The following is a 26618-nucleotide window of genomic DNA, read 5'->3' as shown; positions in this document are numbered from 1 at the left end:
AAATTACAATAAACTGTTCAGAATATTCTGACCCTTGGAGCACAGTAGAACTTCCTGATCAACAACGTGACATTTGGTCTTCTCTTTCTCAGGAATGCAACTCCCCTGTGCTGTCTACATCAGCACCAGAAAATAAAACAGAGGCTTGAATACTGGTATTCCATCCTCCCTATTTAGTTTCAATTTTAGCATGAGAGTTTAAGCATGGATGTGAGACGCACAGAATTAATTAGCCTCCAAACCAGAGAACATAACCTAGCTCCTTTTATTTACTACTGTACACCGAGTTAGCACATATAAAGGTTAAAATCCCACTCTGTAATATTTAACCATCTTTGCCAGATACAGTCTGGTGAGAGGGACTGCTGCTCTGTTATGATTCACTAGTTAATAATACATTTACATAGGTGTGATTACGTGTTTCTATGCGTATATATATATATCCATATATATATATGCCAATTGATAGAACTTTTACACCATCATATTCTACCTTAGTTTGTAAGGCAATCCAATATAGAGAGAAGTTTCAAGCCTTTGACTTATAACTCCTCTTGTTTTTAATACAGTTTTAACTGTCAGTGGTAGGAGGTCACATATCTGACAATGATGTAATAAGAATACCACAAACACCCATTTGTATGTTATTTTTGTTCTTTATTTAAAATAGCAACACGTTTCCTTTGTCCTTGCTATCAGACACTAAGGCTTAGTTAGGCAGGTAAAAATGACTGACCCTTTTTAAACTGTAGTAGTTTCTCGCTGAATCTTGTTGAAAGGATTCTGAGGACTAACTGGAGTTATCATCTGAGAAAAAGGTCCCTGGTGATTATACTGAGATGATCTTCCATGTTTTGCTATATATCTGCAATTACAAAAAGACAAATAAAAGGCTTTAAAACAAGTCCTCATATTGCTAAACTTTCCCTCTTCTTCCCTCTCACTGCTAAAGACTTATGTCCATTTGCCTCAGAAAATATTAACAATTTGCAATATCCTATATTCTTGGAATCAGTCTCTTTAAGAACAGTGGTGAGAAATCTTCCTAAGAGTTTTAAAACTTTTTGTGATGCACTGAAAGGTAGATCGCTACAGGAACGGTAAGAAGGATATTACAAAAATCCTCTTGCCTCTTTTCAGCCTTTCTTGAGTGCAGAGTCCTTCACAACCAATATATGCACAATAAGGCAAAATGCTATGAGTACACCGAATGCATTCAGGCACATAAGGCCCTATAGCTTCTGGAGGGCTAGCCCTGGTAATGTTGGAGCTTTGGTTTTCAAACCTCGAAAAAACACTTTGCTAGCACCATGCCAATCCTGCTCTAAAGGCCCAGTCACTGTCATACAGTATATTCGGGTGGGGTTTAGAAAATATGCTGGGGACTGTATGGAAGCAAACAGTTAACTCTGATCTTCTGATACACTTCAAAATCTTTACAGGAAGATGCACGAACAATAATCTTATACCTGCAGTCTTACATAATGTAACACGTCAGCTGAAAAGCCTCAAATCAAAAGTAGGTCTGACACAGAACTAACCACAGAATCTTACGTTCACCAACTCTTCAAATAAAAAACAGATTGTCTTTTGACCTAAGGATTCCTCTTGAAGACTCCAAAACATCCTGCTAAAAGTATGTAACTCTTTTCTCTAAAATCCAATGAAATCCAGCACCATCTTGTATTAACTATTGTAATTGCAAGGCATTGTCATACAACTAGAGATGCACATCAAATGTTCCCTTCTGTGCAAGAGTTAACACTAATGTCAAAACTAAACTGTACTAGAGAACTTTGCTACTTAATTTTCCAACTTCAACTTGGGATTACCTAGAAATAAAAATACAACATAGCAGCAAAACTTGACGTACAAAAAGCTATTCATATTCAACAACGTAGAAACAACATTTCTGCTGTCTTATAACATACAACTCCAGTGAGTTTAGAATGCTTAAAAATACTACAAATAGTCTTGCTCCACATGCTGTGGAAGGTCCATGCAAAAGAAATACAGCATAGAAGTGGTTGCATGCTCTTTGGTCTGCCTGGTGTTGATGTTAGTACTGAACAAAACATGTATAAGACCATGTCAGCAGTAGAAGGGTGACCCATAATTGTCTTCATATATTATGGACATGTCAAAAAAGTGGCTCTAAAATATCCACCACGTGTAACCACTTGCTACTTTCTGAGAGATTATTACAGCCATGGCTTGAAAATTACCAAAAAGAGAAAAAAATGGATCACCATTTTAAAAACAGTAAGAATGAGATGTCATCCCACAAGAAAAGCATATGGAGATGAATCAGAGTAGTTTGAGTCCACATTTCAGAAATAATCTCTCTTCTCAACTACAGCCTTGCTTGACTTGTGACCACTGAAATCAACAGAAATTTTATCCTTGATATTACAAAAGTAAGAAATCAATTGTTGAGCATTTTTCTTTTATGGGCATCACTAAATAACGTTGGGAGTGGGGCAGGGGAGCTGTAATACATAGAAGTATCAAAGAGGGCTGTAATATTCCCTCTTAAGCCAGTGAACACTACTTTAACATGTAAGTAGCCACAGAGAAGGTAAAAAATTTTCTCTTACAGTGCTGCAGCCAGAGGTTCTAATCTCATGGGAAGGTACAACTCAACTCAGAAAAAGAATGGAAATACATTGTCAGCAGTCTAAGTGTGATTAGGCTTGCTGTCTGTTTACTATATATCCATCTTCAAAAGGCCAGAGGATTCTGTCCTGATTCTAGAAAGACTCTACTAGCACAGAAAAGAAACTCTACTCTTCCTCTCCACTAGAAACTAACAAAATTTATTCTCTATGAAATACACTCACAGTAACACCTGTAGAAAGTAAAATGAAGTAACAGATGTGTTTTCCTTTCTTAGATCACACTGGCATCTGTCTTTCTGCTTTTGAAATTTGGTATCTATCTGAAGCCTGTAAATGATCTTTGCTAAGATGCCTTTGCCTTTTTATTTGTCTGACATTTAAAAGCAAGTTAGTCTTGCATCAATCTGAGTTCAGTTTTATTAGGTTATACAGCCTTGAGACTGTTGCATATTTTCATTCCCTGTCAACAGTAAACTGACTACAGTTGACTGCCTATTTTCTAGGGCTAACCACAGGAGAAAATGAGCAGAAGTGAATAGCTGGTAGACAGCAGAAATGGAAGTCAGTGCATTTTGTACAGTGATGAAACTGTTGACATGTTGATTTCTTCAAAAGTGAGGCAGCTCCCTAAAACTTCTGATGTCTTTTCTGGGCACTTACCACTGTTAGTACTGAAAAAACAATTTAAATGTGTTGTGGACAGAATCCCAAGGGACTATTAAAATGTTTAATTGAAGATAAATTTATAAGGGCTATGTGGAAACACCATGTCCTAGATCATTCTAGAAAATAATAAAGATCAGAAACTAAAGAGAAAGTACAAAATCATAAAGGAGGAAGGGGAAACAAGTAGTTACTAATAGTTCTGATGCTGGAAGAAAGGCTGGATTGGACCTATGCTTATGTCAGACTCTTTGTATTAAATGAAGGAATAGAGTTTTTCAGGTGTTCTGTTTAAAGCAATGCATACATACTTCAGAAATGTGACCTGTAGTTTTAACAGGTGTTGTATGGAGGAGCAAGAAAGAATAAAGATTATTAATTCCTTCACGATTTCATAGTTACGGAATCTTGAGCTGCAAAAATGCTGGAGTGTGCCATGATTTATCGTCTCACTGCCTTCTGAGGAAATCTTTTTTAACAACCATTTCTGTACAGCAAATGCCCATTTCATGAGAATCTGCCAACATCATATTGGAAGTGCAATACCACATTTTTTTCAAAATTTGCCTCTTTAATTTTGGTCTTCTTTCAAAATGTAAATAGATTGATCAAAAACAGAGTTTATAGAAGCCATGACTTAATCATTTTAGCTAGGGAAAATATACGTTAGTGCAGAAACATTCAGAAATCATTATCTACCTCAATGCGAAGGTACCTTCCCAATATGCACCCTATGACATTCCAGAAAATTAAAAAAAAATCTCAAGATAATTTCAGATTACCACCACAACAATGTTGTGGGATCCAGCACAAACTGTTCTCTATTTTTTTTAAGACAAGGGAAAGTAACACTCAACATTTAATTGTTCTTTAATTAAATAAATGCAATTAGGATTTTCCCTGTAACCTTTCTGAACATGCTAAGAAATATACCTCATACTTACCCATGCATTTGTGAAATTATTGATGGTGATGCTGATGGAAGATTAGAATTTGCCGGATGAGTTGCTAACCAATGAACCTTGCCAGTATATCCAGGGATATTTGGAGTGCTAAATAAAAGAAAAAAAAAGAAAAAAGAAAAAAGAAAAAAGAAAAACGAAAAAAAAAAAAGGGTGAGGGGAAAGAAACGGTAAATTAAATTACAACAGACTTGAAATATGATTTACAGATAGCCTTAAAATAGTTAATGTTTCTCTAACAAAAATGAGTAGGGTAAAAAATCATCATAATACAGTAAGTAGTCCTTAAAATATATAAACTGGCCAAGTTTCTTTAAGATCAATGAAACTACTTCATGCTAATCTTGCTGATGATCTGACCCAAAATCTTTGTTAGACATGACAATATCTTTTATCCCAAATGTTTAAATTCTTGGAATATCTGTATGATATTCATGATTATAAGCAACAGTTCATTATTTCATCTCAATAAAAATATGGATCACTTGGTTCACAGAAAAGCAAGGAAATATTTTTTAAACTGTCATACAGATTTAGCTAATATTTACATTCCAGATTTAAATATAGGATTGAGGTAATAGGATTTCAGCCAACGGGTGTGATTTCTAGTGATCTAAAACACAAATGATTTCCCAGACATTTTAAAGTTCTCCAAATTCACATGGATGTACAATATCATTAACACTGCTCAGATACACACCTAAAATCTAGCATGAGCGCATGACAAGATTGCGAGTGTGCATCATATCTTAGAAAACTAAACACTTTTGTTAATTCTGAAGTAAAGTTCTAATGTGGAATTCAAAAATAAAGTTTCTTAAAAAGCTTTAAGAGGATTCTTTCTTTGCAGAGGAAATAATTCTGCTTAGTCGAGGTAGCACACAGAAAATTTTACCAGTATTTGATAGGAGGTAAAACAGAGATGGACCAAATTAAAGAAAAAAGAAAAAAGGAAAAAAAAAAAAAAAGAAAAAAAAAAAGAAAAAGAAAAGAAAAAAAGAAAGAAGGTATTAGTATGAATTCAGAACAATAATCCATGAAGATTAATAATGAAACAATCTAATACTCCATTTTGATAGCTTTTTTTTTTTCCGCACAAAATTATTCAGAGTACCAACAGTACTATTCTATGCTGGCAGTTCAAAATAAGATTCCACTGAATTATAAACACATTCAGACTCCCTGTACATATAAACATAAGAGGTCATGGCAAGCTGTTTCATCCACTGAAACAACGTAGTAAGGATTGACTGCATTATTCTTTTGTGAGCCATCTGATGGCAAGAATAATAAGAATGCCCTCTTTGCCATCTCTGAGATATTTCTTTGTTCCCTTGTACTCTGGGTGAACATAAACAGTTCTTGTATTAATAAAGCAGATAGAGCTATTAGTTTTGGTACAGTTTATTAGCTACTTCTCCACGCTCATGTATAGCACAGGATGCAAAACTGGGCATACGCTGCTTTATAGGCTACTTTTTTGACTGGTGTACAAGGAAACTCAGCTCTGAAATTCCTTACCAGAATAGCTGAGGTAATGACAAAATGCTGTAATGACCTACCTCAGTTACAGCAAGGAAATGTGGATGAACTATCCATAGCCGGCAGAAAGACCAACTAGTTCTTGGTCCGATTTTAAAGTAACCTTGCACTAACCCGAATATTCACACAGTGCTATATTCCCTGGGCCACACTGCAGAGCATGACCCTTCAGATGTTTTTGTAGAATCAGTACAGCAGTTTTGTAGCTTTTGAGAAGTTGTTCTCTGTAGGTATTCCCCAAGTTGTTGTCTGAGCAAGTAACAGACTTACTCTCTGTCTTCACAGCAGCCACACAGTGGTAACAAGCAGGACCGAAAATATAGTATAGCAGTGAGACACATTTTCAGAACTGGCCAAAATGGCTGTCAGACAAAGTTGCCTCTTCATATCAAAGCAAATAATTTTTCAGGTTATATGCAGATGAAGTAGCTTTGTGTAGAAACATTCATTTTCATATGCAGGGATCTCACTGAGGTACAAAATGGACGCACATCGAGTGTGTGCGAGTATAAGACCATGCATTTAGCCAAACGAAACCTGAAAGTCACTCCAAAGGACTTAAGACTATGAACAGATATTTACTGGCCATGTCCTATAGTCAAGATACAACTCTCATGTGTAATAAAGAAATTCTGTTCAATTCCTTGAAATTTTATGAGCGACGTCAAGGAGAAGATCACAACAAGAAGTCCCACTAACTTGTTATGTTTTATAAGCTCATTAGGAGTTAATTCACAGAATAACTACACGTGAGATATTAAAATAAATTATGCACCGTGAAGTATCTGATTGATAAAATCTTCCGACCTGAATGCTAGCAAAACTAGAAGAGAGAAAAGCATCATAAATGACCAAGCATGACCCAAAAATCAAGTCTGAGAGATGACCTAAGCTGAAGATTTGTTTTAGACTGTTTGTCAGAAAGGTTTCACAGAAGTTGGCAGCTTCATAACATGTGGAAAGGATGTCACTCTGAAAGAGAAATGTGCAGAGAACAGCTAAAAGCACCAGGATCATAAGAAAACACAGACTACAGTAAAGCAGCTGCTCTCTTGGGAACCTGCAAAGAAGATGCAAAAAAAGTGCTGCGGTTATGTATGTGATAAAGCAGAAGAAAATTAGGTTAGAAAAGTACCCCCTTGTTTTTTTGTTTTTGGATCACGCAGTTTGGCTCTTGTGCGTTTTCTCTGATGAGCTGCTAAAGCAGACTATTGCTGTTAAAGAAAAGAACTAAGTGTCAAGCTACTACTGGGCAACATACAAAACCCTGTTACATGCTGCTGTAATCAGGCTTCCTTTCTGTAACCGTGACATCCCTTCTGTTCATATAATTCCTTATTATCATACTAGAAGCTCTTGGTCCAGCAACCAACAATATACTGTGATGATAATATATGCATAAGCTGTAAGATTTTGAGAGCCACCTGAGACGCCTTAAGGTACCTAAGACATCCCTGTACAGTGTGGGACCCATATAAGATCCCATACTGTTCTGAAGCAGCAGTTGGAAGAGATGCTGTAGGATATGCAGGAGATTGGATGCTCAGCTTTGCCACATAAATTCCATTCCAGGTGTCTTTAGAGGAGCAAAATCAAGAATGCCTCAAATCATTTGGAATTATTGAAAACCCTGGATCTAGCACCTCAATTTGAGTGAATCCATAATCTGAGCCGACCATATCCTTACCAAGAGAAGCATGGCCAGCAGGTTGAGGGAGGTGATTCTGCCCCTTTACTCAGCTCTGGTGAGACTCCACCTGAAGTACTGCATCCAGTTCTGGGAGCCCCAATTCAAGAGCTGTTAGATTGGGTCCAGAGAACCACGAAGATGATCAGAGGGGTGGAGCACCTCCCTTACAAGGACAGGATGAGAGAGCTGGGGCTCTTCAGCCTAAGGAAGAGAAGGCTCTAGGGGGACCTTATAGTGGCCTTCCAGTATCTGAAGGGGGTCTACAGGAAACCTGGGGAGGGACTTTTCATAAGGGCATGTAGCAACAGGATGAGGGAAAACGGTTTTAAACTGGAAGAGGGTAGATTTAGATTAGATATTAGGAAGAAATTCTTCACTGTGAGGGTGGTGAGACACTGGAACAGGTTGCCCAGTGAGGCTGTGGATGCCCCCTCCCTGGAAGCATTCAAGGTCAGGCTGGATGGGGCTTTTAGCAACTAGGTCTAGAGGGAGGTGTCCCTGCCTATAGCAGGGGAGTTGAAACTGGGTGATCTTAAAGGTCCTTTCCAACCCAAACCATTTTATGATTCTATGAATTAGGTTTGCAAATCCTTTGTGCAAAAGTTCTGTCTCATGAAAGCAGTCCTGGAGATTCATATCTTGCACTTAAGAATGAAGGGTTCCTAACATCTTACTCATTCTTAGAAAATCCCAAATAACTAAGTCACCAGATAAAGTCATAAATTAGTTTTTTTTTTGGTTAGTGCAATTACAAAACAGGTCTCTCAGATCTCACTCACAATATGTAAGTCTTGCAAATGGTTTCCACCTAAAATTCCCTGCCAGGAAGATCTACACGTCACCCATTTGTGGCCATTCTTTTACTTCATGACCCTATTTGCTTAGTAGAATAATATATGGTAAAAATGTCTCTGACATGGTTTTCTGTCAAGAAACTCAGCGCGTATAGTTCCTAGAGTTGGGAATGTACTTGAGAGAGCTTATGAAGTCAGAACAAGGTGCTCCACATAGAGTGAAGAATGGGACCAACAGGATTTTTTAACAAAGCATTCTGCGCTGCATTTTCTACCCTTGTCCCTCAGCCATCAAAGCAGTATAAGGAATCGATTTGGCATTTCTAACAGAATAAAAACACTAAAATGGTATTTTCCCAGAAATATTTTGGACCAGAATATTTTGTTCCTACAATTTCAAATGATTTCAATTCTGCTTTCAACTTTTTTCAAGCCCCCTTTTTAGTATGAGTAATTTTTATTTTTATTTTTATTTTTTTCAGAAACAATTATAAAATCTCATTTGGTAAATGTCAAATGAGGATATTTAGGCACCCACTCCACGCACTGTAACCCTCAGCATGACTCAAATTGGAAAACTGCTGAAAACGCACACAGAGTGGATAAGCTGTCAGTTTCTGAAGTAAAGATACATTGTGAAGGACCTCGTAGACAGCCAATGTAAATGACTATGCAAGGTGGAAGGCGGCAGAGGGTCCTGTCCTCAGCTAATTGTGGCCTGTGAGGTTTCTGTGGTAACTTGAAATGATAAGGGATGCATGCACACAGTCAGTTGGAAGCTGACTGTATACTGAAGAAATATGACTGAAGTCACTACAGATATGCTGGTGCGATAGTAGTATTTTGCTCAATGTGCTTGGGGGACCAAGAATAAAGGATAATTTCAGAGAACAGCTTTGTGCAGGAACGGTAGGAGTTGAAACACATAGGTCTTGATCTTCCTGGAAAGTGTGTGTATTACATAAAGAAACTCACATTTCAAAGTTCACCTTTTAAACAACTGCTCCCAGAAATGGATTTGGGGGAGATCCTAGTCTCTCTCCAATAAAGACAACCTCCAAAGCCTCGAACACGTCAGTTCATAATCCTCAGTCTTCATCTTTCAAAAATTAATGTCATAATCTACCTTATCTGTGTTATGAGCATGAACTAGCTGACACTTCAAAGTGTTGCTGAGAAAATAGTGCTCTGATTGTGTAGGCAGTGCCCTCTACTGAGTGTTATGAAAGCTGATGAATTATGAGTATCAAGTTAAAAAATGTGAACAAATGCCAGATTTTTGTTTAATTCTGGAGTCAGAGGCTTTTAATGTGGAAAAAGAAAATGTAATCTCTGTTCTAACTGCTTATGTCAGATTTCAAGAGGTTGCAGTAAGTACCACGACCAGGGAGCTACTGTGATACAACAAGCAGATATAATGACTGACAGGAGTAGTTGCTGCATACACCGGAATGCACTAAGTGTGCTGCACTACAACTATAATAAGCAGTGCTAACTTGCAGAGTGTGTAAGGGAGTTCTAACAGTGCCAAGAAGGAGAGTTATTTGAGCCTGTAAGACTGAGCATTTTGCAGAGCCCTGCCCATGAATGTTACAGAGGAAATCCCCATCACCAGTGTGGGAGGCTTTTTTCCATTGACCCTTAAAACACCTGCAGAACTAAAATACCACATCAAGCATAACCTTATTTCAGTAGTTATCGGGGAAGAGGTCAACTGAAGGAAAAATCTGTTGACTAGGGGTTGAAGAAGGATTATACAAAACTGCACGCTGATAAAGATGTTTAAGAAAAAGAGAAGAGCAAATGATTATGTTGGGAATCCATATGAAGCAGTAAACCCAGGTTCTGCATCGTTTTCAAAATTACTGAGTTCAGAATACACTTCTGAATAAGAAAGTTGTTTTTTTTTTTTCAGAGTGATCGTTAATAATAATGTGAAAGAATGATTTGGATCACTGCCCATTTGCACTTATTAATAAGATAAAGCCTCTCGGAAGTGCTCGGAGGATTTAGAAGTCTGAACCTTCCTGAAAGTCATGGTAGCTGTGTACCTCTGCCCAAGTAGTCTGAAAATACCATGCATCCTCTGAATTCTGACCATCCTCCTCTTCCTTGATACTTAAATGGGTTGAAGCAGCAGTTACATATGGGGCCAGATTTTTAAAAGTGCTCTATATCTAAAAGTTTCATTGTGGTGGTTGTGGCCAGATTTTCACAAGAGCTTACCAATCAACATACAGCCAGAATGTGAGCTCTTTCTGAACTCTGGTTTTCAAATGTGGTCGCTGAGCTATTTTTGAAAGCCTGGCTGGCTGCAGAAAACACTCTAGCTCTCAGCTGCTTCCCTGCCTGGTATATGGTTAGCCATGTGACATATATAATCAAGTGCAGTATTCATCTCCCACAAATAAATAAATACTATGAGCAAATAATAATCAAATCCGTAAGAAACAACACTACCAACAAAAATGCAAATTAAAGAAAACAGGCATAATCATTGTAAACTCTAGAGTCTTCTACAACAAACAGCAGAGCTCTCCATTCTACAAAGTGCAAGACTGCATAATCAATTTCATTCCTGTTCAGGAAATTTTGTTAAGCAAATGTCTTCAACTCATTAATTCCATTGGAATTTATGTTTCAGTAGTTTGAAGGAAAAGAAATCAAATACAGAAAAGAGCTTAAAGTAGGCAGACAAGGAGAGAAAGTAGGAAAAAAACAGCAAGGAAGAAATACAAAACTATGCAAACGTCAGTAAATTTAAAAATACAACAACAGCAACATAAAAACACTTGAACCACTGGACCTACATTGGTCAGTGCACCTAACAAAATTGCATAAGCAGCATTTAATGAAAATACATAAAAGTATTCTATTTGAAAGCTCACTTTTTAATGGCATGAAATGAAAAAATTCAAACCTACGACTTCTCTACTTTGCCAATGTAGTACAATCAATGCAGCCTTGAACAGTAAAATGAGAGCATGATATGTTTTATAAGATAATTTTTGAAATGTATCGTTAGAATGGACTTATAATAAAAGATGTTTTCAGAGTGCTCCTTCATAACAATTTCTTATTTCTTTACTAGTTTATATATATATATATATATATATGTATATATATATATAAAAGATGGTTTGTTTGTTTTTTTTTACATCCTTGGCAAATAAGTGATAGAGGATTTCAGATTTCAGTTGTACTTCACAACATTATGAAGGATGGAAAAAAGGAACAAGTTCACTCTAAAGCAAATTGAGGAGTGAATACACAAACCAAGGATGTTAAGAATAATGCTACATTTTGAAGCTGAAACAGAAGAGATGATACATTCAATCTCTTTCCCCCAGGATAGGCTTTAATGAAAGCATGGAAAAGAATGAGAAAAATTAAATTATCATCCAGGATCTTTGGTTAAGTATGAAGATGATGAGTGTGACCCGAGAAAAGTATTTCCAAAGCTCCCTTATGGAAATGCCCACTGATCACCACCACCAGAACACAAATACAATTTTGATTAATAAATCCTGAGTTATCAATTAAAAACTTCTAGCTGAGTCTCAACACTTATGATATGACTTTTTACATATGATGAATGTTCCCATTCTGTGACTGAATCACAGAGAGTAAAAACTGGATAAAAGATGACTTAAATTCCTGTCTTCAATTGTGTCTGATTAAAACTTTTAGGAACTACAGCCAACTTTTTCTGCTAATTATTACTATTTTTTTAATAAAGTTTAAGCAAAGCACTGTTTCAATAGGTCAAAGCTCAAAATTCGGCAATGTTTCAGGGTAGGTGAAGTTTCATTCCTAACTGTGCTATAGATTCCAAATGGGATTTGGCAAATCACTTAATCCCACCTGAATTCTCATCTGTAAAAACTCCAAAATGCATGGTAAGGACTTCAGTGTATTAACAGGAGTTCTGTGTATATTCATACTGCCTCTCCACAAGGCTGATCTTATAGTGGGGGCTTTGGGGCTCAACTCAACCATAAGCCATAACTTTTATCTTTTTTCTAATTCCTTAAAAAAAAAAAAAAAAAAAAAAGAAGAAGAAGGAGAAGAAAAGAAAAACAGAAGATGGTTTCCTGTTCCGCCAAAAGGAAGAGAGGGCGGGCACAAGGGTAACATACAAAACATGCCCAGGTTCACCACTTTTCCTGTTTGTCTGTGCAAAATAACATGGCAGATGACTCTTAGCTAGTTTCAGCTATGTCAGTTATTTGACTGGCAACCACTTTCTTGCATGGTCTGGGGATGAAGAGTCTCCCTCCAGAGTATTGCCTGAGTGCTGCTGCCAGAGTTCTAGAAGCAGGAAGTGCAACTGCTAGTCCATGAAAGAGTGAAAGTGACTATCTGCAAAGAGATTTTTACATTTTACAGATTTGCAAAGCATGCACAGGTTTCTAAATTGAAATAATGAATCTAATTTCTCAAGGATTCCAGCAGGATTCTAGAAGCCTTAAGACTTTTATGCATTTGTGCAGAACTACTATCAAACACACAAAGGAGTAAATAAATTAAAAACAAATAAACAAACAATAATTACATCTATTTCTTCATTTCAATGTGTGTTTTTTTTTTTTTCTTCAGCTTAATTCATAGCAATCTTGATATCTGGCAGTCATAGACAAAGTAAACAAATATACCTTATGCAAAGGCATACTTCTTTTCAAGAGTAGAATTTTTCAAGTGGAATTGAATTTTTCCCAGCTTTGAGATATCAGAATCTTCAAGGTGTTAGAGCTCTTGGTCTCCTGCTTGCCAGAAATCAATGGAAATCATTGTCTCATTCACTAACACCCAAGAAAATAGAGAATATTGGAGAAGGTAATATGGAAACATATGCTGCAAATAGCTTCAGACAAGATGTCTGTTTGCAGCACAGTGTGCACATTAGGTTCTATTTTCTGAAGCTCAACAGGAACAGCTGCATAATAGCAGAATTAAAAGTTAATAGGTCTGCTAACTTCAGAGATCTCTGTTCAGCACTGAATTGTATTTCATGTATGCTGTATTTTAAAGCACATTTATCAGTAATCATTTTCTACTGCTTTATGTTCTAATTCAAGCAGAAGTTGCAGGTTAAATTAAGGCTGTGAGAAAACAGATGACTCGATTAGGAGGTGAGACAGTCAGAGAGGTGCATTAGGTACATTAACAGCTTGGTAATAATAGGTCTGGATGCAGTAATATGGGTCAAATTTGGCCATGTTATAATGCTTAACACTTCATGTTGTCTGTGGATCTACTGCCATAATGGAAAGGGCTGTGTGGAGGATGGAGTTTTTCTCCTCACCACTGTGGTAGCATGTAATACACTATAAAATAACAGGTATTCTGCCTTAAACTGATATAAGAAACAGAAATGAAGAGACCTAAAGTGGAGCTAAGAAATTCTAGCCATCGCTAAGCCATCTCCAAGCCATCTCCCAGCAACTAGGAATGCCCTACACGACTAAAGCCAGCATTCCAGAGAGAGAAGCGTCTTTACAGATTTTCTCCCACTGCTTTCTCCAGTACTGTAACTCTTCTGTAATTTTCTCACAGAACTATGCAAGATTGTCGACAGGAGAAAAAAAGGAAAAGCAAAAAGAAAAATGTGATAAGGTAAGCAGAATTGTCTCGTTTTACAATTTTTAGCTCTTGTCATTATATTGCTACTCTCACCATTTTACTGCATAAAAAGTTTGCAAATAAAGGCTTCATATAATCTCAAACTACTAAGGACAACATTAGGAAAGACTTAAAGTGAAAACTTTTAAACATCAGAGTTTATGATCTAACTAAAAACAAGGATTTGTTCTTAACGGCGTCAGGGAACTTTTGCAAACTAGAAGGCCATCTAGTGGCTAAAGTTAAAAATCACATTTTTAGCATTACAGCATTCAAGTCATCCCATGCATCAAAGCATGCTGTAGTCCCTTTTATACCAGAAGACTTGTTCATGAATACTAGAACAGAAGAAGTGTTTAAAGTATGAAAATATACCATATTTTCAGAATTTATGTAACACTTTGGGAGTAAGGAATCTATTCAGAATGGTGTCAACAGAAGTTCCTGGGGCCTTCTGAGCTCAGAAGTTTCTCTTCCATGTGCTCTCTATTTGAGCCTTGAATGTAACACAAATCTGTTTCCTGCAGCGGACATTTAGAAGAATGCCTGTTCGGGGTGGTCTGAACATTAGTAGGAGCTACAGGTTGGGTGTCTGCAGGCATGATTTAGCAAATATCCTCACAGTAGCTTCACATTCAACTTTTTTTTATGTGAACATACAAGTTGAATTAACTTTACTGCCAACACTTTCCTGTGATAAGTGTTTTTCATTGAAAGCCGTAAAATAAATAGATGTATAAAATCTCTTATACCATGATTTCCATCGACGTTTCTCTGCTCATCTTAATTAAGCTTCCTCGATTGATTTTGAGTATCTAGATTGAATGGTCCCTGAGATTTATAAAGACCAACTCTAATCACAGTAGGAATTTACTACTGTAGGCCATTTACTACTGACACAGTTATTATGAAGGACTTTTTCAAGTTCAGTCTTGCACCTGAAAACCAACTGTGCTTCTTGTATTAATAGGACTTCATTGAAATTATCCAAAAGTATAAGGATTGGTGTTTCCACCGATTTTTTAAATTCTTCTGGGCCCAGACTGGATCTTAAACATTTTTTCTCTTTCCCAAGTATCTAGAACTCAAGATGCAGCATCAAAATCTTGCTAATAAGAGAAACATACTGTGCAGTCCTTGTGTAGCGAGGCTTTGAAGTTTGCACATGGTTAAACATGATTAAGTCCACACTGGGATTGTCAATGTCTTCAAAATTTACTGCACCAACACAGCCACTGTTAGGATAGAAAGGAAATCAAATATATGTAAATTATTTATAAGACAGATGGTGGAGGCAGCTGAACCATACACTGCATACTCCAAAATTCTAGTTATTTATTAAAATGGTCCACGAGAAAAAAATATGGAGATGAACCCCCCTGCATGCTAGGCATATCCCAAGATGAAAACAATCATTTGCTGAACTTGCAGCATATAACAAATGACAGCACATAGTACATATGTGCATAGAGAAGGTTTGTGAAGAGTGGCAATTACATAGAAATGTATAATCCCTTGTCCTAGTTATGCCGGTGACCAGACTGGAATATTCTTCCAAAGAGGACATAATGAGTCCTGCTTTCTGTTTCACAGGTAAAAGGCTTTCTGCACTAGCAGAGGCAACTCAGCACACCCTCCTCCCCAGCAGCAGAAAATACCATAAGAACAGATCCCATATTCTACATCTTGCTTCTTGCTTCATCTAAAATTCTACCTCCAGAAAATGATTGCTTGGGATAAAACAACAATAACAAACAAAAAAAACCAACAAAACTAGAAAGGATTCAGGGACACTGTACTTACGTATACAAAGGGATTTGACAGATTCGAGAGCTTCGGCTTACACTGTTGAAGACAAAATATCTCAATCACTTTTTTTTTTTTCACCCAGCAGAATATTCTGATAGAATATTTATGAAGCTCCACAAGAGAGGTAGTGACAAGTCAAAGTTTTGCTCTTGGAATGATGCAATGCTCATTTGAGTTGTGGTAAAAGACTGTGGTAAATGATTAGGTTGACATATATGTTAAATGACCCAGTTTGGCCTGCAAGATCTTTTGTTTTAACCCTCATTCTCAGATGCTGGGGCTTCAGGTATTTTCCTGCAATTGTATATGCAAGTTTTCTTTAAACATGAACTGCCTTCCTACTTGTAACACTTCAGTCAGTTCTCAAGAACATGGGAAAATTTAATATCAGGTCTGAATTCCTCTCTTGCTCTGTCCTTGCAGCCTGCTCTCACTGGCCACATCTATATTCCTTTGCAAGAGAAACACCCAAGAAGACAGAGATAATATGCTCTTATCTCCCTTCCACTCTGGAGATACGTGTGTCTCTCCCGTTTTATGCCTATCTGTCTGGTGGTATACCTGTCTCTTGAGTTTGAACAAGCAGATCAAGCTCCACTCTGAAGCTGTTCAAGATTTTATGGAAAGGAGATGAAATTTTGAGTTTGTAAATGTCTGTGACTACTGTGGGATTTTCATAAATGTCACGCTTCAATGAAAACATCAGATGTATGCAATCATGATAGTCATTCTCTTACTCTTCTGTTCTGCTTTTTACATTTAAGTGTCAAAAGAAAAGAACGTTGGAGTGTACATTTCAAATAGGGACCTTAATATTAAACAAACAAACAAAAAAAGAAACTTACAAACTAACAGGTCTCTGTGAAGAGGTAAAATATCTTCTTTGAAATCTATCCCAAAGGTTTCCAACAACCTAAAATCGTTATTAGATGCTTAATTAATTTGACTTAATAGATTTTTATGCTGCAATTCATCACTGAAATAAACTGTTATGGAAAGGATGATCTGTGCAGAGTCAATTTCAAGACTGAATTTTTATTTAGTAAAAATAGTAATTATTACAGATAATAAAGACAAGCAAACCTAACATAACGTTTCCTGTGCTACAGTTTTTTATCAATATCTTTGTCCTCTCTTTTGGTAATGTGAATGCATGTCTTCTGTACCAATTTACAAGGGGAAAAAGAGAAAACATATGAAACAATGTGAGGCAGTTTCTCAAATATGATGATATGATGATATGATAAATGCTCTCTTGGGAATGTTTTTATTTGAGATTATTACTGTGTGTTTACCTGTGTGATCTACACGAAACTTAGGCTACATTCCCTTAGCAAAATCTAAGAACAGTTGGAAAGAAGTTGCTCACTGACTTGGCTTATTTCAGGTTCAGGATTGTATTTCCTTTTTGTGAAACATTGGGAAACAGGATCAGCCATCACTTCCACTGTTGATTCAGGAGGCTGAATTTTGGATGGCAATATCTTATCCCATGGAACGTCTTCATATGCCCTAAGTAACAAAAAAAAAAAAAAAAAAAAAAAAAAGGAGATTAAAGAAGCTCTACTAAATTGCATCTCTAGTTAGATAGATAGGAAAAAAAACAAGTATGTTTCTCATTCAAAGGGCAATGGAAAGACTGGAATTACACATTTTCTGTGTTTGAAAAAGTAGTTATGACAGATTTTCAGAGGCTTCTCTTATTTAAACTTTCTCACTTACTAATTGAAAGTAGTAATTTATCTTCCAAAAGTAGTTTATCTTCTAATTAACTTACGGTGATGATAGGATTTATTTTATCTAGGTTTCAAAAATCAGATAAGTGATATAAATAGAGATTAGATGCCCCACATATCATGCCTATGGCAGTTGTTAAAAACAGATGTACAGAATGTCCTTTAGGAAACTCCAGATTCTCTTCACTGCATATAGAGGAAATAGAGATGAATGGCACAGACTGGATACAAATTTTTAGATAGCTGCAGGTAATGAGATGAATCCTGTGCTAAATAATTGCTGCTGCAATGTGAGAAGTTCTGAAGTGACAAAAAAAGTAATCGGGGTCTTACGTGGCCTTATGTGTTCTGCTACCTAGAGGTTCATCAGAGCAAAATAATATGAAAAAAAAAAAAATGTAGCAAAGCACTAACAAATCCTATTCTTAAAAGAAATGATATCTCACTTTTGAGTACTTGATTTGTAGAAATAGTCCCTCGCTTTTTCTTCTCTCCAACTTGCAGAAGGATCATTTGATTCCTACGAGAAATCAAAGAGATGGCAAAAAGCAATGTTATCAACAAATATGATACTATGATTGCTTACGAGTGAACTGAACGCATCTACATTATTCTAGTTTAATATTTTCTTTTGCATCAGAAAGTGAAATATGCAATTTCACATTCTTCACCAGACAGCACTGGAGATTTATTTGGAATGTAAGAATTTTACTGAGAAAGGAAAATTTAATAAGTGAATACAAGTTTAAAAACTAATAGAATGTCCTTGTCTCTCCAATCCTCAGGAATGTAGCTTTCCATTTGTCATGTTATTTATAAAATGACATAACAAAGACACTCTCATACATGCCTGATATATTTGTATGATATTCGTGGGTGTTATAGGATTCCATTTAAGCATGTGCGACACTTTAAGGACTGAATTACCACATTAGTGTAAAAGGATGAAGGATACCATTTCATTTTCAGTATGGGAAAGACTTAGTTTTGTGCTGTGGACTCATTGGTGTCATTTTATTTACTTATTTCTCCAAGACTTGTACCATATATGATAGAATCACAGAATCATATAATGGTTTGGGTTTTAAAAGTTGTTAAAGACCATGATGCAAGGGATGGAATGCCTCTCCTATGGAGACATGCTGAGAGCTGAGGCTGTTCAGCCTGGAGAAGGCTCTGGGGAGTTCTGATAGCGGCCTTTCAGTATCTAAAGGGGAGATATGAAAAAGAAAGAGACAGGCTCTTTAGCAGGGTCTGTGGTGATGGAAAAAGGGGAAATTGTTTCAAAATTAAAGAAGGTAGATTTAGATTGAATGTAAGGAAAAAGTCTTTTACAGAGACACTGGTGAGGCACTGGAACAGGTAGCCCAGAGATGCAGTGGAAGACCCGTCCATTCAAGATGGGAGACATTCAAGGCAAGGCTAGATCACGCTCCGAGCAGCCTGACTTTATGATCTTTAAAGGTCCCTTCCAACTCTAAGGATTCTATGAGTCTATGATTCTAAGTACTATATATATCAAATGCGGGCTGGTCTAATTTTAAAAATAGTAACACAATTTCAATTGTTGTTTTTATATCACAGACTCATAGAACGCATTGAGTTAGAAGAAAGGACCCATAAAGATCACTGAGTCCAACTCCTGATTCTTTCTGTATTTTGTTATTTTGGCTCTAAGTCTGTCATACTTAAATACATATGACATAAGTGATATCAGTCATGCCTTACAGTCTAAATGCTTTAACCAGGGAAACAGTACAAAAATATTACTGGAGCAAAGAGCACTGTTAAATCATGCTACATGCACTTACTTACTATAATCAGATGAAGAAATGAAAAAACCCTATTTCACCACATTATCATAGTCACTGAAAAAAGCATTTTAAATTGAAAGCAGAGTTAGAAATTGAATAATTTAAATAGGTTTTCCATTATTATAACAAAATAATGGGACACTTGCCTTGAGATGGAGATCTGTATAAAATGCAAAATTATGGTGTTGGTCAGGTAAAGCACGAAAACCTTTCGCTGGAGTTGGGTGACCTGAAAGAAAGGGGTTCCTATTGTGTTAATCAGTGTGCAGCAATCCTTACTGTTTTAAACTGGATGGAAAAAATTCATGGTTTTTCACTAGAATCAATGAGTAAGTGTTGAGCTCCCTGATAATAATCCGACAGGAATTACAAATGTCCACAAAAATACATTTTTATATACACATACTGTACATTCTTAATACTTCTAACACATAAAACTATTAGAGAACTATTAAAGATAATCCAAAGGAGGATTATGAAGATGGAGAAGGGTTGAGAGGGCAAGATGTATGAGGAGTGGCTGAGGTCCCTTGGTTTGTTCAGCCTGTAGAAGAGGATCTTGAGGAAAGGCCTCATGGCAACTACAGCTTCCTCACAAGGAGAGTAGAGGAGCATCTATTCTCTCTGGTGACAGCAAGGGAACCTAAGGAAACCAATGGAACTGTGTAAGTGGAAGATCAGATTGGAAAGTGGTTGGCCATTGGAACAGGCTCCCTAGGGCAGTGGTCACCAAGTCAGGCGGAGTTCAAGAAGTGTTTGGACAATGCTATCAGACACAGGGTTTGAATTTGGGTGGTGCCTTAAGAGCCAGAAGTTGGACTCAGTGGTCTGTGTGAGTCCTTTCCAACTCAGGATAGTCTATGATTCGACGTGAAGTTAATTACATGAAAGCTTAAAATGAGTGATAAATAGTATCGCAAGATACTTTGCTATGATTTGGCCAACTTCACATATTGTCATGTACCAAATTAAATGTTTTAAAGAAAATATCCAACCCTGCAATTATAATAATAAAAATTTGCTAACATAACCAAACTATTAATTATGTCTTGCATTTCTACACTTACATTGTTTTCGCCAACCTTGTTAGCAACAAGCTATTCCGTGAGCAGCAGAGAAATGATTTCTTAAAGATATTCCTTTTCACTCATTATCCTCCCAACTTCATATTCCAACAAGAGCTCGCCCTGACCAGGTCCTGGAAATCTGGCTTGCCCATTCAGAGGGCAAAGTCTGCAGTTACTGATGAGGCATATTTCTACTGACTGGTAAGCCAGTATATACATACTGGTAATGAAGAGAGCTGCTGCCAAACAGAAAAATGGTATAATGCACAAGATTCAGTTTCTTCAAGAACACTAATTTATGCCTTCCCTTTCATCCTGCTTTTTACTTCCAGATCCCCTAAAAGTTTCCAATATATGTGAAGGTGTATGGAAACTAATTTGTAATGGAGTTACTTTTCCTAGCTATTTGTGGGGGAAAAAAAACTCTACAAAGGTGTACTTTGGAGAAAAGTGATCAAAATCTGAAAGTTGGAAACCACTGTGAAGAATGAAAAGTTAATTCCTATGGAACATGTAAAAGTTTTAAAGAAAAACACAGGTTAGTGTTTTTGTGAAAAAATGCTCTTTTAATGCTCTTTTTAAAAGAGCATTTTTTTTCTTCACAGTGTACCACTGTGAGTTGCTGCTTTTGTAAAGCTTGAAAGAATTTATTGATATTTGCACTGTGAAGAAAGCTTTCAAACTGAATCCCTCTCTGATTAAAACAAGTCAATTGGAAAATTTCTCTTAAATAGGCAATGTGCTTGTAGTAAAGATAGTGTCTGCATCCACTGCCTCAGCCTGGTGGAGATTTTAAATTTTACCTGCAAATACATGGTTGTACTCAGGTGGGAATGTTTCTATTAAGTTTTATATTTTGTAATTACTTCATACTACTGTATTAGTGCTCTCTGCAGTAAATTGGCAGATTGCTCATCTATGCATATGTATTAGTTGTTCCATAAAAATGGTTTCTTTTCTTGTTCATCGATTAAATAACTAAAGGTCGCAAATATTTTTCCTTGTGCTGTATATGTAAAACTCATTTCAGATACAGTGTCCTTAGAAAGATCTGTATATAACTTTACATTAGCTTTGTTAACTGTACATATGAATTTCTATTAGAGCTCCGCTCTTAGCATCTTAAGCTGTATTTTGCTATCTTCACCCTGATGCTGGGATGATTAGTTTTCAAGCATTTACTTCTCTTTTTGCTTTCACTGGAAAGATCTAGCATAAAAACTGCAACAGTGCTTTTTTCTTAAGTCAACTTTCTGAAGGTTTAAATACCCCTAGTGATTTGCTTAGACCTCAGAACTGAAAATGGCATGACCTGTTCTTGTTCAAGTTTGGCACTCAATGTCATGACTTTGTCACTTTAACAATTAAGATCTCAATGATGCTGTCAGTTTCAGTTGGTTACTTAAACTAGTTCTTAATCCGAGAAAGGATTCAATGACATATAATGAATTTTGAAGTTCTTCTTGTTTGCATTCTGAGTCAGAAACTGAAGATGTACTCATTCACTTTTCTAATTCATTTCCCAGAAATCACAAAAGCTACAATATCTTTTTGTTTTGTTTACAAAGGAAAAAGTGAGACTCTTATGTCATCACATAAGGTCATATGCAAAGAGGTTTACAAAACAGTGGCCTTACAAGCTTCATTGCACTTCATTGTTGCTTGAAAACGTGTGATATTTTTGACTTTTTATATCTTAAAATTAGGAGTATTGACTTCAGTGGGTCGAACAAGAACAATGCTAACTGAAGAGCATATACAGATAACTCTTCCAAATTCTTTCGCTTAGTTCTTCGATGAATTATTTTCCTTCTCTTTATATATGAAAAATAAACATAACCAATTAGCATTACTTCTGTTTGGTTTCACATGCATAAAAAAGGCTTAACTCACTCACTGAAAACTATCTTAATGTAAGCACAATACCTAGAGTTTAGATTGGAAATGTATGACAAAAGAAATAACAGGTAAAGAACAAATTTGTTAAATAAACAAACCTCTGCTATGGGGCACGTGAAAAACAAATGCACAGTGAAATATATAATTGCAAAGATGATAAGTATCAAACCCTTAGCAAAACCACAGTATTTATTCATGCAACAGAACTAAGCCCTCAAGAGGTTATTTTGTTTTTTTTTTTATGTGTTATTTTCTGGATGACCTATTAGCCTCTTAGACAGTATGCTGTTATACATTTAATTGTGCTATGGATAACTACTCAATAGTACTTCTTACTACAGGGAGATATTCTTGAGTCTACTGTAGGCTGATCTGCATTCTTAGTTGACTGGTTATATACTGAAAAAGTTTTGAGCTATTCATGTTATTTGTGAGTACTCTTGAATTGTTATTTTTGTAGGTCTTAAGTTGCACTTTTTTTTTTTTTTTTTGCTTTTCACCATTCATATTGCTGCCTTTGATTAGTTTTGTTTCTTTCTGTTGACCGGCAACAGGTTCCGTCTTAACAAGTGCCAATATTATAAAATGAGGCAGCACAAGTATTGGCTAAAGTCATTTTCTAATTTCATCTTTTGAAAGGTAAAAGAGGCTGACATGTCTCATGCTCAACATGCAGCTTAATCCTGGATGAAAATGCTTCTTGTTTTATGAGTGGAAGGATTGTGAAGAGAAATCTTCACTGTAAAGGGAAGAAGAACAATGTGACCTCGATTATTTCAACAAGTTCTGCATAAAATTCTTCAACAAAACCTCTTAAGATAATTAATTTGATTAGAGAAAGAAGGATGAATGATCAATACTCAAGATGGATAGAGATGTCTGATAATGAGACCTGTAGATTTGAGGTTAGGACTTTGTTGCTTAACATAATCATAAATCATCTGGAAATAGTTGAAAGTTAAGTTATGTGTTCAGAAAGCAGCACATATTCATGAAGACAAATTAGGAATTCATGATTGCTAACTACAAGCACACCACCTTCTAGTCAGGAATTCTTGGTCCACAAATCACATGATATGAAAACAGTCTGCGGAAATACAGTGACATGCTTTCTTGGTTCTGGTGTTTGCTAATTATCCACTTGGATGGAATACTGAGTAGTTGGGCTTTTGGACAGATCCAGATATGGCCACTCTAGTAGCAGTAGGAGCAAATTACTTATTTTTTTTATAAAGAATAGTATCAAAATTACAGATAAACCCTAATGTTTCCCATTTCCATGTTTTTGAAGAAAACTTTATCTACAGTTGCATCAACATTCAGTAGGGACAAAAATGAAGTAATCTTTGCTTCATAATAGTCTTATCACATGTCCTGACTCCTTCTGTGACTCCCAAGCCTGTCTCTTAACTCACACCAAATAGAATAATAATTACAGTTATGACTTCATTGTCAGGTTTGCATTTACAAATACACCTGTAGGATCAAATCCTGAATGTGCAAAGGAATTTGAAACTGCAGAAAAAGGGAAAATTCAGTTGCCATGTGAGTTATAGAAGGGGAATCTACAGGGAAACAGTCAACTTAAAGACTTTGTGTTGCAGCACCAAGCATCTTCCCTACACAAAACAAAAAACCCATGAAGAATAGTTCTTAAGCAATCTTTCTTCTCTGCTAGATTCTGAAGTCATAAAACAATCTCCTTTGCCAGCTTCTCACCATGCTTTGGTATCACCGTTCCATTAACTTGCTCTTCCCAGTAGTTGCAAAAGGCTGCGTGGGGACATTTAAAGTTACCAGTGTTGATTGCCAAAGTCATAGCTGTACATTTTCTCACAAAAGAAGACCTCCTGTACATTGGAGATGTTTCTAAATACCTCAGCTCACACATCTCAAAGGCTGCTTCTGTATCTGTTTTTTTTTTTTTCCACTCATCACCAGCACAGTGGATAAACTTAGTGCAGAATTTGCTTGCAAAATGCCTGACTGATCTCTCTTTTAGCACAACTTCCCCAAACAACTATGCTGGGGAATTATGTCTCAGGGCTGATGTCTAGAAAGATTAGCGCTTTCAAAGCATCATATGCCTGAGGGTTCCTAGTTGGCCTCTGACTTGAATAGCTGAAATCTGGAATTTGTTTATGCAGTCTCATTGAAAACAGCATCTTAAAGCTCAACTACTTTTTTTTTTTTTTATTAATCTATATTTACAAATCTGTAGTCAACATTCAGCATCACAGGAAAACCTGGAAATGAATACTAGGTTTGGAAGAACACTTGCAGAGCTATCTCTAATAAATTTATGCTGAACTCTCTCTGTTTCAAGATTTTGTGCACAAGTTAAGTTTAACTTTTGCAGATAGTTTCATTGAAGTTGGTATTTCACACTAATAGTGAACTTCACCCAACAGTAAATCAACAGGAAGTCACCAGGCAATTTCTATCTGACTTCTGGAACTACTCTCCATTCTGGACCACTTTCTTAACTGCAAAACAGATAACTGATTTGATGACATATGGTTTCAGTTTTTGTCTGAGTTCATTTCAAGAGTGTCTAATCTGTTACAGTATTTTTATCTCTGTCTCTGTTTGCTTTTTTTTGTGTTGGAAAAATTAATGATCAGATAGATTATCATACTTCCTCCTTCCTTTTGCTTCTCCATAGGCTTTTAGAAAAAGCTAATCAATCCTGATTGACTTCTTAGATCTAATTTAAGTAGACCACTGAGAGCAAATAGCAAAAATAATTTGGAATGAGAAAGAAAAAAAAGAAAATTATGAGGTCTTATTATTTTATTCTCTGGTTTCTTGGGTTCTTTTGGCTTCCATTACATGACTTCAGTAGGCTTAAAAGGATTTAAAGTGAAAATTTCTAAGACGGAAACAAGGAGCCAAAAACAGTGCTGGAATATATTGTATGTAGAGACATCATGGTGACAATAATATGAATAAAGCACAATAAAGATGGCGTGCTATCTCTGTATGGTAAAATGGAGCAAATACATTTCTTTATCTTGTTCTGAGTAATGCTCTTTTTATCTATGAGACTTTATTGTGTTATCTGAGTTTTATTTATTTATTTATTTATTTATTTATTTATTTACTTACTTACTTACTTACTTACTTATGTGGTTGTAATGAGCATTTCTCTGTGAAAACTGTGGGAATTGGCTTAATCTTTAGAAAGGTTCAACCTCACTGCTTACCACTAATAAAGTCTGACCTTAGAAGCCCTGGATAGATATTCATTCTCACCAGAATTATCAACAGACTACGGTTTTGAAACTTTGCCAGTAGAGAGAGTAAATTTTAGTTTTGGTGCTGTAATTAATGTGAAATGAACAGACCTAACTTCAGGTGTAACACATTGAAGTACATTAGGAAGGTAATATGTAATTGAAAAAAGATGTGATGGCAGTCTTGAAGGACTTCTGTTCTCCCATCAACTAGATGTTGGACAAACGTCTTAAATGCTCTGTACAGCTATTTTTCAGGAAATGCTAAAAGACACAGAAATATTCAGGGGATTTCCTGACACTTTGCATTTATTTGTTATTTCAGGTTATGTTAAAACAGATACTCATTTCAACTATCATATATAACTTCACAATTTAAGTACATTGTTTAAAATATTATTTATTTCAAAGATTTTTCTTTTTTTTTTTTAATGCTTATTGGAATTTGCTGACTTGTACTTCTTTGCTGCAGCAAGGACTGTGACTCACACATTCTACAGCAGTGATTATGTTCAGTTCAAAGATCTCAAATATCCAGCACAAATATATTTTATATGATTGTTCTTTTAGAACCTTGGGGGATGGTGTTCACAAAAAAACTGTATTTATTTATTAAGCATCAATGATTTTTCTTTAGTGATTAGGAAATAAAAATAGTAGCTTGCTTTACCTCTGAGTTTTTCTCTGATCAAAGCAGCTGGCACAGCCCTGGAATTCCACCGTCGGTCCTGGCTGGTTTCCTCTTGGAGTATCATATGCCTCCTGTGAGCAGTCCGTATCCCCTTTCCTGCTGTGGGCACCCGCTGGTGAGGTTTCACATCACTGTAGTCCACCAGGGATTCAATAACTTTTCCAACACCAGGCTGCAGCTCAGCATCCCCTCCTGCGCTTACAAAGCCTGAGCAGGGATCTACTAAAGGCACATCATCTCGGTGTGGGAATAAGGGGTAATTCGGCCCAAACGGAGGGGTGTCTGGATGGAATTTAAGGAAAGAATTGCTGTCTTTCTCTTCAAAGCTGGCGAAGTCATGTCTGTTCTCAGGACCTTTCATAAATGGCATGCACATCTTCTTGAACAGATTTTGATACTGTTGGTGATGCATCCTGTGAATTGGTTCAATTGACATGGCAGCCCACCTTTCAGCTCCATGAGAAACCATGGTCAT

General features: G+C 36.3%; 1 protein-coding gene across 1 annotated transcript; it reads right to left on the bottom strand.

The window, feature by feature from the left end:
• Positions 1-662: 662 nt before the first annotated feature.
• On the bottom strand, positions 663-26618 carry SPMIP7 (sperm microtubule inner protein 7). Its single transcript, XM_031552785.2, has 9 exons — positions 26123-26618; positions 19397-19479; positions 17883-17956; positions 17074-17212; positions 16546-16613; positions 15695-15736; positions 15019-15126; positions 4226-4333; positions 663-865 (listed from the first exon to the last, which is right to left on the bottom strand). Exons 1-9 carry the CDS (start codon positions 26616-26618, stop codon positions 742-744), a joined length of 1242 nt encoding a protein of 413 aa, XP_031408645.2. The 3' UTR covers positions 663-741.

Source organism: Meleagris gallopavo, chromosome 3, assembly GCF_905368555.1.
Source record: "Meleagris gallopavo chromosome 3, MGAL_WU_HG_1.1, whole genome shotgun sequence".
Taxonomy (NCBI): domain Eukaryota; kingdom Metazoa; phylum Chordata; class Aves; order Galliformes; family Phasianidae; genus Meleagris; species Meleagris gallopavo.
This window is presented reverse-complemented; position numbering and strand designations above follow the sequence as displayed.